This window comes from Ranitomeya imitator, chromosome 2, assembly GCF_032444005.1.
Source record: "Ranitomeya imitator isolate aRanImi1 chromosome 2, aRanImi1.pri, whole genome shotgun sequence".
Classification (NCBI taxonomy): Eukaryota; Metazoa; Chordata; class Amphibia; order Anura; family Dendrobatidae; genus Ranitomeya; species Ranitomeya imitator.
The window spans coordinates 306,778,131-306,796,998 of NC_091283.1; the positions used below are offsets into that span (position 1 = coordinate 306,778,131).

The 18,868-nt window shown below is 43.7% G+C and overlaps 1 protein-coding gene across 1 annotated transcript in view; it reads right to left on the bottom strand.

The window, feature by feature from the left end:
• Window positions 1-1,481: 1,481 nt before the first annotated feature.
• Window positions 1,482-18,868, bottom strand: part of LOC138666963 (zinc finger protein 1 homolog) — a 268,713-nt gene continuing 251,326 nt past the window's right edge. The window contains exons 6-7 of the mRNA XM_069755170.1: window positions 15,440-15,530; window positions 1,482-3,227 (exon numbers count right to left, since the gene is read on the bottom strand). Coding sequence (XP_069611271.1) covers window positions 2,287-3,227; window positions 15,440-15,530 — 1,032 coding nt within the window. The 3' untranslated portion in view covers window positions 1,482-2,286. The remainder of the gene's footprint in view (window positions 3,228-15,439; window positions 15,531-18,868) is intronic.

Here is an 18,868-nt window from a genome sequence, read left to right on the forward strand (position 1 = left end):
TTCAACAAACTACAAAAAGAGTTTGGATTGCCTCACGGCCTCTTCTTTCGATACCTACAACTTAAGGTACCTTCACACATAACGATTTCGTTAACGATATCGTTGCAACATCACGCTTTTTGTGACGTAGCAACGATCCCGCTAACGATCTCGTTATGTGTGACAGCGACCAACGATCAGGCCCCTGCTGGGAGATCGTTGGTCGTGGGGAATGATCAGGACCTTTTTTTGGTCGCTGATCACCCGCTGTCATCGCTGGATCGGCGTGTGTGACGCCGATCCAGCGATGTGTTCACTTGTAACCAGGGTAAATATTGGGTTACTAAGCGCAGGGCCACGCTTAGTAACCCGATATTTACCCTGGTTACCATTGTAAAAGTAAAAAAAAACAAAAAACACTACATACTTACATTCCGATGTCAGTCATTTCCCCCGCCGTCAGCTTACCTGCACTGACTGTCAGCGCTGGCCATAAAGCACGCTGAGCACAGCAGTGACGTCACCGCTGTGCTCTGCTTTACAGCCGCTGCTGACACAGTCAGTGCGGGAAGCTGACGGCGGGGGACGTGACAGACATCGGAATGTAAGTATGTGTTTTTTTTTTTTTACTTTTACAATGGTAACCAGGGTAAATATCGGGTTACTAAGCACGGCCCTGCCCTACCCGGGGACTTCGGCATCGTTAAAGACAGTTTCAACGATGCCGAAGTCGTTCCCCTGATCGTTGGTCGCTGGAGAGAACTGTCTGTGTGACAGCTCTGCAGCGACCACACAATGACTTACCAACGATCACGGCCAGGTCGTATCGCTGGTCGTGATCGTTGGTAAGCCGTTTAGTGTAACGGTACCTTTAGGCATGCAGATCTAACTCAGTTTAGTGCTTTGGCACCGTATATACGAAATAAATATTTACTAGACTCAATAGCAGCGGCAAAATACACGACCGGCTTAATTTCAAACGTCTATCAGAACCTCTCTCACAGTCTCGTATGGGAGACCATCCCCTGACAGCTACATTAAAATAGGAAGCAGATGTGATGCGGATTATGGAAGTTTTGAATCCCCAATGGCTGTAGATCTTTAGCGAACATTGTATCAAGCTTACAAACTAATTGCACAACATTGGCCAGATGCTCAACCACTGACAGTTAATTAATTAATAAATAAGCAAAACAATATTATTTGGTTGGAAATTTGACAACAACTGGGGAACCTGGTTGAATGTTCCACGTCTACCATCTGGAGTACTCCAGAGAAATAACATATGGCAATTTCTGGCTTCATGAACACTTGTAGTATCATCAATCCAGATTAAATGAGATAAGTAGGGCGAGTACACATGCAAACTAATTATGATAACTGAATGGCAGATATTCTAATGTATACACATCATAAAAAAATAATATGAATACAGATTTCTCTGGAGTATTATCGGGGGAGGGATGGTTGTATTAGTTTGAATGAAAAAAAAAATCAAATCCTTGGAAGAAGATGACAACTTTATTATATTTTATGTAGAACAATAACATATAATGATACCATGTAACATTGAAAATATCTTTGTCCTACTGATGTCTCTTTGTAAAAACTATTGTGTAATTTTCCTAATAAAAATTGTCTCATAAAAAAGTGTGTCTTATTGACCAAGAAATATAGTAATTTCTAAAGTAATTTCCCCTTCTCATTAAATAATAGGTCCGTCTGTTATATGTTTTTGTACAATTTGTCAATAATGTATATAGTTTCGGAGTTATTTTTGATGGTCAACAAAATACTATTTTCCAGTAATTCATTTTTCACACTCTAGGTATGATAATGTCATTTCCTCTGTGTGGGATTTTGACTTCTCTTTCCTCATGTTTGGTCCTGTTAAAATATAAACACTTCTATAAACCTCCCATGCTGGCGCGGTTCCAGCAGTGTAAGCACTTGCATTTCGGGGGCTCAGGTTTTATGTCATATGAGCCCTGCTTCCAATTAGCGCTGGCTTCACTGTTCTCACCTTCAGACAAATCGAACAGTAAGAAGAAGTAAAAGAGAAGTCACAGCACTGGCTTCATGTTCATGTTCAATACATCGAGGGCGGGGACAGTGAAGCTGGGGCTGATTGGGCACAGGGCTTGTGTGATGCAACAACCTCATATGAGCCCCAGAAATGTGAGTGACGATACCACTGGAACAGCACCGGTACGGAAGGTGAATATGACTTTTTTTTATTTTAAGAAGGCAAAACATGATGACAACTCCTTTAAGAAAATACAATTTCCGTTTAAAACATTTCCAACATTAAGAACGTGAAAAAGGCTTTTCCCCTGTGTGAATTCTCTGGTGCTTAAGCAAATCTGATTTATGGCTAAAACATTTCCCACATTTTGAACAGGAAAAAGGCTTCTCCCCTGTGTGAATTCTCTGGTGCTTAAGCAAATCTGATTTCTGGCTAAAACATTTCCCACATTCTGAGCTTGAAAAAGGCTTCTCCCCTGTGTGGGTTCTCTGGTGGTGAGCAAGATTCGCTTTCTGGGTAAAACATTTCCCACATTCTGAACATGAAAAAGGCTTCTCCCCTGTGTGAATTCTCTGGTGCTTAAGCAAATCTGATTTCTGGCTAAAACATTTCCCACATTCTGAGCATGAAAAAGGCTTCTCCCCTGTGTGGGTTCTCTGGTGGTGAGCAAGATTCGCTTTCTGGGTAAAACATTTCCCACATTCTGAACATAAAAAAGGCTTCTCCCCTGTGTGAATTCTCTGATGCTTAAGCAAACCTGATTTCTGGCTAAAACATTTCCCACATTCTGAACATGAAAAAGGCTTCTCCCCTGTGTGGGTTCTTTGGTGTATAACAAAATCTGATTTGTGGTTAAAACATTTCCCACATTTTGAACAAGAACATCTGTTCTCTGCTGTGTGAATTGTTTTATGTTTAAGAAAATGCTTTTCAAGGGGAAAGCTATTTCCATATTCGGAAGGTGAAAACGGCTTCTTTGATTTAGGAGCAATTCGTTTCTTAATGCTTATTTTGTGACTTTGATTTTCCTTAGTAGTTGGTAAGGAATCAGAAGACAGGACCCATTTCAAAGGATCAGATGACAGATCTTTGCTGTGAAGGCATGATGGTATATCTGGCGTAATGACATTCACTTCAATTGTATCCCGTGATATCTCAAGATCATCTGATTTAAAAATTGAAGATGACAGCTGCCCCTCTGATCTCCTGGTACAGTAATCTGCTAAGAATAAAACCAATTATTTTTCCACAAAATATCAAATTTAATATTTTTTGAACATTTCTACTTAAACGGTCATTAAAAATGGCAAGTTATGTAATATATTTGAATTATTCACCAACAAAATGACAGTTCACAGTCTAATAGAAAACATCATAGGATGAACCAGTGGAGCGTGGCGTTCAACAGTCAACAGTTTGTTCATGCTGCCTCCCAAATATGGAATAAAAAGCCACCAAACGATGTTATGTAGACAAAATAATACCAATAAAAAGTTCTACTCATCTTACAAAAAACAAGTCCCCTCTCAGGTCCATCATCTGTCAATGGAAAAACAGAGGTTTCTACATTATTAGTGGCTTGAAAAGCAACATCGCTTCCATAAACCAATCTAGCAAAATCCTCTCTTCCAAAGTTAAATCTCCCCCTCGCTTTCGAGCCTTGCAGTGTGCTCAAACCACATTTAGCATCCATGCATTTGGCATTACTATAGCGAGAAGAACCCACCTAATTTATGGTGCGTGTGTCTTCTGGAGCACAATCTGGGCACTATGTGTTGGGTAATAAAATGGTTTATTTTCCATTTTTACTCTCCAACATCCACTGCGCGCTAATTAACAGACAGTGGCTGTGGAGTCAAAATTGTCACTACTCCTAAAGATTAATTCACAGAGGGTTATACTGTCCAAAATGGAGTCACTTTATGGGGATTTCTACTGCTCTGGTTTTCTGACATTTTGTCATATTAGGGCTTTTACAAATGCTGTGTCCCATCTCCTCTGGGATCTGCTCTTATGCCGTCTGCTTATCAAATAATAATTGTGATGTAATTTCCATGTTCAACCTCTTCAGCCAGATATCCTCATTAATATTAAATAAAGACACACACCAGCCTATGTAGGAGCATTAACATAATTAACCTACATATGCTGTAACAAAAAAGCAATTGTCAGAAATCTGCATGAAATGCAATATCTGTTTTATATTTCAAAATATTTTTTTAAAAATTGCCTGGGCTCCCGCATAATTTTCATAACCAGCAGAGGGAAAGCCGACAGCTGATGTAAATATTCTGGGAAGGAGCCAATAGCCAAAGATTCGCAGGCTACGACTATAAATATCAGCTCACAGCTATTTGCTTAGCCTTTACTGGCTAGTTTACAAGGAAACCCCAGAAAAAAAATTGACATGGGTTCCTCCTATAAGCTCGAACCAGCTAAGGCTTGACAGACAGCTGCGGGCTGTTATTAATAGCCTGGAAAGGGACCATGGATATTGGCATCCCCCAGGTTAGAAACTTCAGCTCTCAGCCACCCGAGAAATGGCGCATCTTATAGATGCGCCAGTTCTGGCACTTAGCCTCGCTCTTCCCACTTGCCCTGTAGCGTTGGCAAGTGGGGTTCATATTTGTGGGGTTGATGTCGCCTTTGTATTATCAGGTGACATCAAGCCCACAGGTTAGTAATGGAGAGACTTCTATAAGACACCTATCCATTACTAGCCCTAATGATAATGTATAAAACACAGACACCCAGAATAAAGTCCTTTATTTGAAATAATCACAGACTCCTTTATTGAATCAAAGTGTACCATATTTACTGAATGCCTAATCTCCAACTCCCTTGTCTCCTGCAAACAATCAAAAAAATAATAAACCAACATATACTATTTTGTCCGCCGTAGTCCATTTAATACCAAGTGTCCCACGGCGATCTCACGTGTAGAACAGTCACATCAGGAGATGTGACTGCTATACCCGGCCTCCAGCGATACATTGACAGGAGGTAATTATTCCCGCAGTGTATCACTGCGCTGCTGTGAGAGTTCACAGGAGTTCATCAGCTGATCAGCTGCGATTCTCTCACTTAGGGCACTACTGCTGTGTGAGAACTTTCCCACGCAGCGATGCCGTAAGTGAGAGCACCGGAGCTGATCAGCTAATCAACTCCAGTGAACTCTCATGGTGGCTCAGTGGTACACTGCGGGAGCGACTACCTCCTGTCAAAAGATGTAGCCAGATGGGAGTAGTAGTCCCACCAGACGATGCCTGGGTATACATGTCCGTCGCATGAGAACACACACACAAACACACATATATTTTCCGCCCACACACAGAGACACTCGCACGTATTCTCCGCCCACACACAGACGCATACATATTCTCCGCCTACACTCTTCCTCCTTTTGACAGTATTTCCCTTTGACAATTTGCAGCATTTTTGACAGCAAATCTGAAGCTAGTCCGCAAACCTTTTTACACCTGTGTTTTTGCTGCAGATTTTACTGACTCAGTTGAAGTCAATGAGTCCAAAACGCAGCAGAAACGCAAAAAGAATTGACATGCTGCAGAAAATAAAACAATACAAATAAGGACAGAAATTTACTGATAATGTGCAGTACACTTCAGGATTGTCTGATTTCCCTTGTTTTAGTATTCCATTGCATTTTTGGAGCATTTACAGAAGTAAAAAAAAAAATGCCACGAAAATGGATTGTGTGCATGTAGCCCAATAGTGTAGAGCAGACGTTTGATAAATCTAGATCTCAAGCATTTGCAAAAGGGAATGGAGACCTTTCTAACTCCTTAACGACCAGAGGTATTTTTGGTTTTGCATTTTCATTTTTTGCTCCCCTTCTTCCCAGAGCCATAACTTTTTTATTTTTTGTTAAATATTGTAATGTGAGGGCTTGATTTTTGTGGGTTGAGCTGTATTTTTGAACGAGAGCTTAGTTTTAACATATTGTGTACTGGAAAACGGGAAAAAAAATTCCAAGTGCGGTGAAATTGAAAAAAAAGGGCAATCCCACAGTTGTTTTTTGTCTTGCTTTTTTACTATATTCACTAAATACTAAAACTGACCTGCCACTATGATTCTCCAGGTTACTACTAATTCATAGACGCCAAACATGTCTACGTTCTTTTTTATCTAAGTGGTAAAAAAAAAATTCCAAACTTTGTTAAAAAATAAATAGCACCATTTTCCGATACCCGTAGCTTCTCCATTTTTCGTGATCTTGGGTTGGGTGAGGGCAGATTTTTTGCGCACTGAGCTGACGTTTTTAGTTATACCATTTTGGTGCATATACAATGTTTTTATCGTCAGTTCTTGCATTTTAATGCAATGTCATGGAAACCAAAAAAAGGAAGTAATTCTGGCACTTTTACTTTTTTGTCGCTACGCCGTTTAGCAATCAGGTTAATTCTTTTTTAATATTGATATATTGGGTGATTCTGAACTCGGCGATATCAAATAGGTTTATGTTTGATTTTTTTATTGTTTTAAATAGGGCAAAAGGGGGTGATTTAAACTTTTATATTTTTTTAAAAACATTTTTTTTTCTACTTTTGGCATGCTTCAATAGTCTCCATGGACACTTCTATTTTGGACTAGAAGCTGCCATAACCCGATCGGCTCAGCTACATACAAGCGATGATCAGATCACCTGGATGTAGCAGGATTACTCACTTGTATGTGCTCCCACCACATGCAAGCCAGCAGTGACAACGATAGAGGTCTCCAGGAGACCTCTGGTTGTCATGCCAACCCATTGGTGACCCGATGTCGGAAAGGGGTTAAGGACTACCACGGAGTTACAGACTCAGATAACTGAGGCAGGGTGATCCCACCACAATCAAAATATCATGCAGATGAACAGGTAAAAAATAGACAGTTTTTTTATTCTATGATACATCCCTAACAACAACGTATGTATGAGGGGAGAGCTCAAACACTAAACCAGAGTTGCACCCATTTATGGTGAACCACTGGAGAAATTATGAGTCCTGTCTAGAAGAGCAGAGAAAGTATTAGTGCCCCCCATTTCAGGAGAGATCGTACATTAATCAGAATTATTGAGGATTGTAAGCCTAATGTACCGCATATACTCGAGTATAAGCCGACCCGATAATAAGCCGACCCCCCTAATTTTGCCACAAAAAAACTGGGAGAACTTAATGACTCGAGTATAAGCCTAGGGTGGGAAATGCAGCAGCTACCGGTAAATGTCAAAAGTAAAAATAGATACCAATAAAAGTAAAATTAACTGAGACATCAGTAGGTTAAGTGTTTTTGAATATCCTTATTGAATCAGGAGCCCCATATAATGCTCCATAAAGTTTATGATGGCCCTTTAGATGCTCCATATTAAAATATGCCCCATATAATCCTGTATAAAGGTTAATAATGGCCCCATAAGATGCTCCATAGACACATTTGCCCAATATAATGCTGCACAAACCTTGATTATGGCCCCATAAGATGCTCCTTACAGACACTTGCCCCATATAGTGCTGAACAAATGTTGATTATGGCCCCATACAGACACTTGCCCAATATAGAGCTGCACAAACGTTATGGCCCCATAAGATGCTCCATACAGACACTTGCCCCATTTGCTGTTGCTGCGAGAAAAAAAAAATCACATACTCACCTCTCCATCGCCCAGGCCCCCGGCTGTTATGAACTGGTGGTTTAGGAGCAACATGGGACGAGCTCTGAAGGAGGTGGTACCTGTACTGACCGCAGTTCCTAAGCTCAACACAACACTAGAAGTAGCCGTGGGATGTTCCTGTCACTCCCTAGATACCTCATCACAGCCTGAGAACTAACTACCCCTAAAGATAGAAACAGGAAAGCTATCTTGCCTCAGAGAAAATCCCCAAAGAATAGATAGCCCCCCACAAATAATGACTGTGAGTGGAGAGGGAAAAGACATACGTAGAATGAAACCAGGATGTAGCATAGGAGGCCAGTCTAGCTAGATAGATAGGACAGGACGGAATACTGTGCGGTCAGTATTAAAAACTACAAAATCCACACAGAGTTGACAAAAATCTCCACACCTGACTAAAGGTGTGGAGGGTAAATCTGCTTCCCAGAGCTTCCAGCTTAACTGAAAAAAACCATACTGACAAGCTGGACAAAAACATAGAATGTACAGAACAATAAAGTCCACAACATGTGGACAAAAAAAAGAGCAAAGCAAGGACTTATCTTTGCTGAACTGGTCAGGATATCAGGGAAATCAAAGCAGAAATGTGAATCCAACCAGGAACCATTGACAAGTGGCACAAGCTGAAGGAAAGAGCCAGGCTAAATAGCCGAGCAGAATAGACAATCAGTGGAAGCAGCTGCTGACTGCTAAATCCAAGGAGCAGCCATACCACTTAAAACCACCGGAGGGAGCCCAAGAGCAGAACTCACAAAAGTGCCACTTACAACCACCGGAGGGAGCCCAAGAGCGGAATTCACAACACCCGGCACTTTCAATATTCACCTGACTTCGCTCCGGCACCACTCCTTCTTAAGCGTCTTCTGCACTGACGTTTAGGCAGAGGGCGCGCACTAACCACGTCATCGTGCCCTCTGTCCTGAGCGTCACTGCAGAAGATGCTGAAGACGGAGCGGCGCTGCGCTCCTCGTTATACTCACCTGCTCCTGGTGCTGTGAAGTTCCTGTTTCCCCGGTGCCGCAGCTTCTTCCTGTACTGAACGGTCACCGTTACCGCTCATTACAGTAATGAATATGCGGCCCCACCCCTATGGGAGGTAGAGCAAGCATATTCATTACTGTAATGAGCGGTACCAAGTGACCACTCAGTACAGGAAGAAGCTGGGGTGTCGGGGAGCCAGGGACCGCGCCAGGAGCAGGTGAGTATAATTAGACGCCACCGCTCCCCCTCCCCTGACGACCCCTGGGTATGACTCGAGTATAAGCCGGAAGGGGGACTTTCAGCCCCCCAAAAATGGGCTGAAAATCTCGGCTTATACTCGAGTATATACGGTATTTTATGATGTGGAGTGAATCCATGAAACCAGGGCTCGAGCCATGCCAACACATCTCCTGCAGGGGTGAATAAATGTACAGTACAGACCTAAAGTTTGGACATATAATTCCACGTGTTAATTCATAGTTTTGATGCCTTCAGTGTGAATGTACAATTTTCATAGTCATGAAAATACAGAAAAATCTTTAAATGAGTAGGTGTGTCCAAACTTTTGGTGTGTACTGTATATCACAGCCATCAGCGCCACACAGCTTAGAGATATATCATGGCACAGGTGTAATGTTTTTTATGTAGTTTATCACAATTCTCCTTGAAGTTATTTGGTTTTAAAAGAAAAGCCGGATTGCTTACCGGTAATGCCCTTTTAATGAGCCACGACAGCACCCACTTGAGAGATTTACAGAGAACCTTCACCTGGGTGGGATCACCGTGCTGAGGACAGCTCTCCCGAATGCCAAGTCAGATGTAGAAGATAGATCAAGTCTATAATGCTTATAAAAGGTCAAGGGTGATGACCAGGTTGCGGCCTTACATATGAGCTCGATTGAGATGTCTTTATTCTCTGCCCACGAGGATGATACAGCCCGGGCCGAATGCACTTTCACTCCTTCTGGAGGATTTTTGCTTTTTGATAAGTAGGCCAGACAGATGGCATCTCTGATCCAGCGGGACAAGGTAGCCTTCGTAACCCCGTGGCCTTTTCTGTGACACTGAAAACATACAAACAGAGCCCTACTCTGTCTGCAGGACTGGGTTCTCTCTTTGTAATTTAAGACTGCTCTTTTCACATCCAACATATGTAGCTTCTCTTCCTCTGGATTTGATGGATTGTCATAAAAGGAAGGCAACACGATCTCTTGAGATCTATGGTTGCAGGATGCTACTTTGGGAATATATGATGGATCAGGCTTGAGAACCACCCTGTCCTGGTATATCATTAAGAAAGAAGGGTCTATGGAGAGTGCTTGGATGTCCCCTACTCTTCTGGCTGAGGTCAAGGCTATCAATAAGGCGACCTTATACGTGAGATTTTTTTAGAGGAATAGAAAGTAAGGGCTCAAAAGGGGGTTCAGTTAAAGCATCAAGAACTAGATTCAAGTCCCAGGGAGGTCCCAGGGAGTCTTTTTTGCAATCACATGCTGGGGTAGTAGTGTGCGGGCCTCTGATGCTAATAAGCTGAATAAGATTATCAAGAAGGCAAGTTCTGCTGTGGGCTGTAATCTGGACTCTTTTGGGGAGGTAGTGGAGAAAAGAACTCTGAAAAAGTGTATGGCAATTATGAACAATAATGCACATCCACTATATGAGCTATTCATGAGACAGAAGGGCACCTTCAGCAATCGACTACTACTTCTGAGGTGTAAGAAGGAAAAATATAGGAAATCGTTTGTGCCAACTGCCATGGGAATGTACAACAATAACATTAGGGTTAAACCACCAAGGTGAATGTCTACTTATTTCTCCACATTTCAGTTAACTCGTGTATGTCCTATTCTAATGTATAATGTTCTTCTGTCAACTCTACTGTCATGTCAACTATGTAATTCTTTTATGATTTTTATGATTTAAGTTGTGCTGCTGTGATACTATAATTTCCCACGGGATCAATAAAGTGTATTGTATCGTATCGTAAATATGGGATATGTACTGGGGTACATCTTTCGTATGCTCTAATGAATCTTGTTATTAACCTGTCCCCTGCTATGTTATCACTATAGAGGGCTCCTAAAGCCGACACCTGAACCCTTAACGTATTGACTGACAAACCCAATGCATGGCCTTTTTGTAGGAACTCTAGGATGGCTTTAATAGGAACCTTGCTAGAGAAGGGTTTTGTATAGAAAGTCAGGAACTTTTTTCATACTCTACTGTATATTAAAGTTGTAGATTTCTTCCTGCTTAACAGTAAGGTGTTAATTAGTTCTCGAGAAAACCCTCTTAATGTCAGTATTTGCCTCTCAAGTTCCACGCCGTTAGGTGAAGGCCTTTCACTTGTGGATAGTAAAATGGACCCTGAGACAGTAGGTCTGGGATCACTGCCAGAATCCAGGGATCGCAAACTGACATCGCTCGAAGACAAGAGAACCAAGGCCTTTTTGGCCAGAATGGTGCCATCAGAATGATCCTGGCCTTTTCTTCCCTTATCTTCTTGATGACCAACGGAATCAGCGTCATTGGAGGAAAGGCATAGGCTAGGCCGTAGTTCAACAGGTACTGGAGCGAGTCTATTATGTCTGGATGATCTACTACATTTAAGGAGGCGAACATCTGCACTTGTCTGTTTTTTCTGGTGGCGAACAGATCTATTTGTGGAAGACCCCATATCTTCACTATGCTCCTGAATATTTGAGGATTGAGAGTCCATTCTCCTTGGCGGAGTGCATGGCGACTTAGGAAGTCGGCTTTTGAATTTTCTACTCTAATATGGAGAGCCGTGAGTGACAGAAAATTGGGTTCTGCTAGGTTGAAAATGTTTGCCGCTGAAGACATTAGACTTCCTGATCGCGTTCCACCTTGACGATTTAAATATGCGACGGTTGTTGTGTTGTCTGATAGGATTCTCATATGGGATCCTTGGAGCTGAGGAAGGAAAGCATTTAAGGCATAATTAACCGCTTTTAGTTCCTTCCAGTTGGAGGACTGCTGAATCTCTACCGTATTCCAGCGACCTTGAGCTATATTTTTACCGAAATGGGCTCCCCACCCTTCTGGGCCTGAGTCAGTGGTGACTATTTTAGAGGGGATTATTGTCCATGAGACACCTCTGGACAAATGATTTTTATCTAACCACCAATGCAGTGAATTAATCAAGTCTTTTGATAGGGTAATTTTTGTATATAAATGACCCTGACAATGTGATTGTGCATACAGAATCTCATGTTGCAAGGCCCTAGTATGATATTGGGCCCATTGAACCGCATGGATGCAGGAGGAGAGTGAGCCTAAAAGAGACATGGCATCTCTTAGGGACATTTGAGGATTAGACCTTGCCTTAGTAACTTTTGAAATTATGGTTAATTTTTTGGATTCTGGTAAGAAACATTTTTGACTTACAGAGTCCAAGATTAGTCCTAGGAAGGACTGAAGTGTTTCTGGATGAAGCCTGGAAAGATGAAATGGTATTAGCCAAACGTTCTTAACATTGCGAGGCTGAATTTCCAATTATTAAAAAGTCATCTAGGTAAGGTACGATTAACGTATCCTGATGAAGAAGATAAGCCATCACCTCGAGCATGACTTTTGTGAAAAGCCGAGGAGCCATGGAAAGGCTGAATGGCATAGCCGTAAATTGGAAGGGACGGATCCGGCCCTGTAGGTTGATCGCCACTCTGAGGTATTGTTGATGTTCTGCATAGATGGGAAGATGGTAGTACTCATCCTTCAAATCTAGACCCATCATGAAACATCTAGGAAACAAGAGTTTAATAGTGGACCTTATTGACTCCATCTTGAAGATGTGGTCATGCAAAAAGGAATTTAATCTTTTTAGGTTAATTATAGTACGAAAAGAACCATCTGGTTTAGGAACCAGAAAGAAAGGAATAAAATCCTCTCCCTTCCTGATCCTTTGGTACTTCTATAAGAACATTCTTAGCCAAAAGACTCAGAATTTCTGACTGAAGTGCTTCTTGCTGTTCCGGCACTCTCAGTGATGTTATAATAAAATTATCCCTTGGTAGTTGGGAAAATTCTAATTTTAGTCCGGATTTTACTAGACGAAGGATCCACTGGTTTGAAGTTATGCGTTCCCATTTGTGGTGAATATTTCAGTCTTCCACCCACTGGGATTTCATTACTGATGGTATCTACCACATCTGGATGTTTTGGGATTACTAAAAAAGGCACCTTTCTGTTTTGTTTCCTTTGTTTCCCAGCGATCCCTTTGTGGCTCATATGGCCTTCTCCTGTTAAATGGCCGTCTTCTAAACGCTCTCCTATAAGAAGGAAGAAACTGTTTAGGAAATCCCTTCCTTCTTTCTCCTGCTTTATTGAGTAGGTCGTCAAGAACCTTTCCAAACAGGAACTCACCCTGGCACGGGATTTTACATAGTCTGGATTTTGACTGTGCATCCCCCTTCCATCCTTTCAGCCGGAGGGCTCGACGAGCCGTGTTGACCAGGCCTGCTGATCTCGCTGCCAGTCGGAGAGAATCCGCTGAAGCGTCCGCTAAAAATGGCGCAGCACTTCTGATCAGTGGAACTGTCTTGAGAATTTTTTCTCATGTGATCTTGCCTTTTACCTGTTGCTCCAGCTGGTCTATCCAAACTAATAGTGACCTTACCAGTGCATGTGCCTGATATGGCCGGTTTAAAGGCTCCCGTGTTCGTCTCCCAAGATCTTTTAAGGGGAGCTTCAGTCTTACGATCTAGTGGATCTAGTAAGATTCCTGCCTCTTCTACTGGAAGGGAAGATTGCTTTGAGGTGGATGCTACCGCCGCATCTACCTTAGGGACTTTAGACCACACTGCTAATTCCTCATCACTAAAAGGGTAACGCCTTTTGGAAGATGATGGGAGAAACCCTTTGCCCTGTTTGTCCCATTCTTTTTTGACAGGGTCTTTAATAGCGGAAATGACTGGAAAGGCACGCTGTTTTTTCTGGCCTAGTCCTGCAAACATGATATTCTGAACCGACCTGACCTCCTTAGTATCTGGACACCCCATAGTGTTCCTAACGGATTTTATAAGGTTGTCTATACTGTCGACTGGAAAACATGCTCTGCCTTCATCCTCAGAAGAGCTTGGAGATGATCCGAGGTATTGGAGGATCAGATTAAGCCCTCTCCAGACTCTGAACTGGAGACGGGAGAAAGGCGCTTACTTCCATGTTTCTTTAGGGATTTTGATCCCGGAGACTGGATCTCCTGCCTTATTATGGCTCTGATATTTGTGGTCGTAACAGCCGCCTCATCCTGTAAGGTCTGATCTATTAAGCTTTGACACAACCTTTTAAGATACGTGTCGGGCAGGGGTTGCATACACAGGGCACACTCCTTATGCTTAGATTTATTGGTCTTCTTAGCCTAAGGGGAGAGGCAGAGAAGGAAGGGATCAGCTTATAGGTAGAGGATCATAAACACTCACCCAGTGAAGCTATCATCTTCATCATCATCATCATCATACCGGTTTTGGAGGTGGAGACGCTGTGTGGGGTCTGAGTAGATCTGCATCTCTACTCCTCGTTTTACTGCTCATGTGAGTGTCAGATCCTTCCATGGAACGACCACTCCTTTTTGCCGATGATTTTGAGCCATTAGCGCTGCTTTTGACAGCGCTATCTTGCTCCACCGCTGGTGGATGCTCGGTATGCAATGGGGACAGCATACTGAGCAAATAGCTCTGTGCCCCGGCCTGCCATTTCAATTGCGTGGTCATCTGCATTGCGCCGCCCGCCGCGAACCGGAAGTGCTCCGACCACTTCCGGTTCAATGAAGCAGCACGGACTTACCCGCACGACGCAGCCGCCACCGCCTCCTAGCAGCACACTCCACCGCTGGTAACTGGAAGATCGGCCCCACACACATGCCTTCTCCATAGGCCGGGCTTTGTCGCCCGGAACCTGCCGGATGGTGACCAGACGAGGGGGGAGGCTGCATGCAGTGGCTCCCCTGCCGCTGCTACTGATGTCGCAGCCCCTGCTGTCATCGAGAGGACCACACAGGCGGGTGCACAGGCTCAGGTAATCTGGAGGTGCTCCAACCACCTCCATCTGTAGGAATCCAGGGATTTCCGATAGGAACAGGAAACCAACTGAGGAGGAGAAGGGGACCGCCATTTTTATCTCTGTAGGTTTCCTGTTCCTATGGGCGGGTCCCTCTCTCAAGTGAGTGCGGTCGTGGCGAGGGGTAAAATTGAAAATTCAGTATAAAGGGAAACTGTTACAGTACAGAAATTCACACTTGGCCCTCACTGCACATTTAATGATGTCGATCATAAAAGCAAAGTTTGTCCAGAAAGACTGGACCTGGACTTGTAGGGACCATATGAGCACATTCAGCAGCACAGAAGGGGGAGAATGTAGATTCATCCAATAAGATAACAGGGTTATAGGAAGCCAACAGCATCATTACCCTCCGATTTCTCTTACAGGCCCATCATAGTATTTTTCTTCAAGTGGCTTTCTAACTTGTCAGCACATTCTACGTACACTGTCATTTGACTTTGCAGTTTACAGATCTGGGCAGGTTACGACCAGCATCTCCTGATTTCAGGGTGTAGGTTGGCCCTCCAGGCTATATATTCTATAGAAAGGGCTTTTAAAGTCCAAAGTCATTTGAACAGTTTTGGGTGGAGGAGAATGTTGTGGTCTAGAGGCAAAATGGTGATCACACGATTGTGATACAGCAAGACTACACCACCGATAAAGCAGCCACAGACAGTGGCTGAGAAGAATCTGTGACTTCTCTGCATTTAGTGGTCACTACTCACCTGGGTAGTCATCTGTAGGAGTCTCCTCTTTACACCAGTCATCACCCCTCACATATGTCTCTGCAGTATTAATACGGGTCAGATCTTCACCCTGAAACAAATATTGTAAAAGTCACAGACAGATGGAGAAGTCACATCTATGATCAGCTCTAATCCTGCCATCTCCACCATTCTTATTACAAACCGGATAAACCGGATTACTTACCGGTAATTGTATTTTAAGGAGTCCACGATAGCACCCACTGAGAGAGGGGATCCACCCCCAGGAACAGGAAGCTTACAGATAAAAAGGGGTGGTCCCCCTCCTCAGTTGGATTACAGAGTACAAGAAAAACCGCCAAGAAAACATTAGAACATCTTCATAAAAACTACTCAATATGTATAAACATATGCCACCATCACCCGGAGTGAATTACATACACATCTCTATTATGTGCTACTAAGGGAGGGAAGTGGGTTCTTTCATGGACTCCATAAAATACAATTACGGTAAGTAATCCGTTTTTTTATTCTCGCCATGACAGCACCCACTGAGAGATTTCAGGGAACCATCATCTGGGAGGGACCACCGTATTGAGGACAGGTCTCCTGAAAACCAAGTCAGAAGATGACAACTTGAGTCTATAGTGGCTGTAAAAGGTAGAAGGTGAAGACCATGTTGCAGCATTACATATCCGATCAATCGATATATCCGCCTTCTTAGCCCAGGAGAATGCCATAGACCGTGCCGAATGTGCCCTTATTCCATCCGGAGGACCTTCACCCTTTGCTGAGTAGGCCAGACAGATTGTATCTGTGATCCAACGTGATAAAGTGCTCCTTGTGACTCCAAACCCCTTCCTGTGGCTCTGAGGAGACACAAACTGAGCCCTACTCTGCCTTCAGGGATATTTAATATGTACTTTAATGATATGTACTTTAATGCGACAGACGACGGACCTATCAGGGCATCAAAGACCAGATTCAGGTCCTAGGGAGGCAAGCGAGCAATGTGTAAAGAGTCGCTACGCTCACACGCTGAAATAAACCATGCAACCCATCTAACTCCCGCAATATTACGACTAGATAGGGCTCCCAAAGCTGATATCTGAACCTTTAATGTGTTAACTGAAAAACCCAGCTCCCAACCCTCGAAAATTGCAGCAACTGGAACCTCACTAGAGAAAGGCCCAGTATGAAAATTAAGGAACTTCCTCCACACTCTACTGTATATCTTGGTCGTGGATTCTTTCCTACTCTGCAGACTGGTACTAATCAGGTTGTCAGAAAACCCCCTTAATCTCAACAACTGCCTCAAGTTTCATGCCATCAAGTGGAGACCTCTCACCCAAGGATGACAGGATGGACCCCAAGAGAGCAGGCCCAGATCTAATGGGAAGATCCAGGGGTCGGATATGGACATGGCCCTGAGCCATGAAAACCAAGGTCTCTTGGGCCAGAAAGGAGCGAAGAGAATTATCCTTGCTCTCTCGTCCCTGATCTTCCTGATGACTTGTGGAAGCACCATCATTGGAGGAAACGCATAGGCCAGACTGAAGCGACAAGGGAACTGGAGGGAGTCGACCAACTCTGGCTGATCTGCCCTGTTCAGGGAAGCAAATCTTTGGACCTTTCTGTTGTCCCTGGTAGCAAACAAGTCTATTTCCGGAAGACCCCACAAGTCCACTAAATTCCTGAATACTTGGTGACTGAGACCCCATTCTCTCTGATATAACGTATGGCGACTGAGGAAGCCACTTTAAGATATTCCACTCCCCTGATGTGAAGGGCTGAGAGGGACAAGAGATGGGCTTCAGCCAGCTCGAGAATATCCACCACAGTAGACATCAGCACTTTTGATCAAGTTCCGCCTTGCCAATTTATGTATGCAACTGACATGGTATTGTCCGACAAAACTCTCACATGCGTCCCCCACAGCTGTGGGAGAAAGTGATGTAGAGCATGACTGACTGCCTTTAATTCCTTTAGATTTGAGGAGGCATCAGCCTCCTCTATGGACCTCTGCCCCTGGGCCAGGTTATCGTCCATATGAGCTCCCCATCCATCAGGGCTAGCATCCGTAGTAACTATCCTGGACGGTTTCACTACCCATGGAATCCCCTTCCCTCCTGGTCTCCCGGGACCTCCACCACGACATGCTTAGATAACAGACATAAAACCTCCAACTCAAGAGCCTCCTGTTGTGCCGGGGATCTAAGAGAGGTGATGACAAAGGAATCTGAGCGGATTCGACAAAACTCTAGTTTCAACCCCGATGTTACTAAGCCCAGGGTTTAGGGATTAGAAGTGATCTCCCGCCATCTGTGTCAAATTTTTTTTAACCTGCCACCCACAGGAGGGTCAGGGTCAATGGAATTTATTACTCTTCCTGGAAGAGGATCCGCTAAAATGGGCACTTTTTTGTTTGGTCTCCTTTGTCTCCCAGCGATCTCGGTTTTCATAATTTCACCTTCTACCGAATGGTCACTTTCTGAAGGCCCTCCTGTAGGACGGAACAGACTGGTTAGGGAACCCCTTCTTTCTCTCTCCCGCCTTGGTGAGGATCTAATCGAGCACGCTGCCAAACAGGAACTCACCCTGGCATGGAACTGCACACAATTTAGACTTTGCGCATCCCCCTTCCAGCCCTTCAGCCATAGGACACGACGAACAGAATTCACAAGACCAGCTGACCTTGTTGCCAGGCGTAGGGAGTCCACAGAAGCATCAGCTAGATATGCTGTAGTTCCCCTGATCAATGGACTAGAGGACATCAGCCTCTCTCTAGACAATCCTTTCTTGATCTGTTCCTCCAGCTAGTCCACCCAAACAAGCATTGACCTTCCTGTACATGTGCTGGATATAGCCGGTCTAAAGGCTCTGGTGCAGGACTCCCATGATCTTTTAAGTAATGTCTCTGCTTTGCAGTCTAGAGCAGTGTTTCTCAACTCCAGTCCTCAAGACCCACCAACAGGTCATGTTTTCAGGTTTTACTTAGTATTGCACAGGTGATAATTTCATTACCTGCTCAAGCATTAATTCCATCACCTGGGCAATACTAAGGAAATTCTGAAAACATGACCTGTTGGTGGGTCTTGAGGATTGGAGTTGAGAAACACTGGTCTAGAGGGTCAGATAGGACCACAGAATCTTCTACAGGCAGGACAAAATGTCTAGAAGTCGAGGCCACTGCGGAGTCCACCTTGGGAACCTTGGACCAAGCTGTCAGGTCATCTTCCTCAAAGGGACAAAGGGATACCTCCTCCTGGAAGATGAAGAGAGGAACCCTCGCGCTGTCCCTGCTTGCTCCATTCCATCCTGACCAAATCCTTCACCGCACCAATAAACAGGAAAGCTCGTATCTTTTTCTGCGAGAGACCTGCAAACATAATTTCCTTTGTAGATCTAACCTCTTTCACCTCTAAAAGCCCCATGGTATTTCTAACTGAT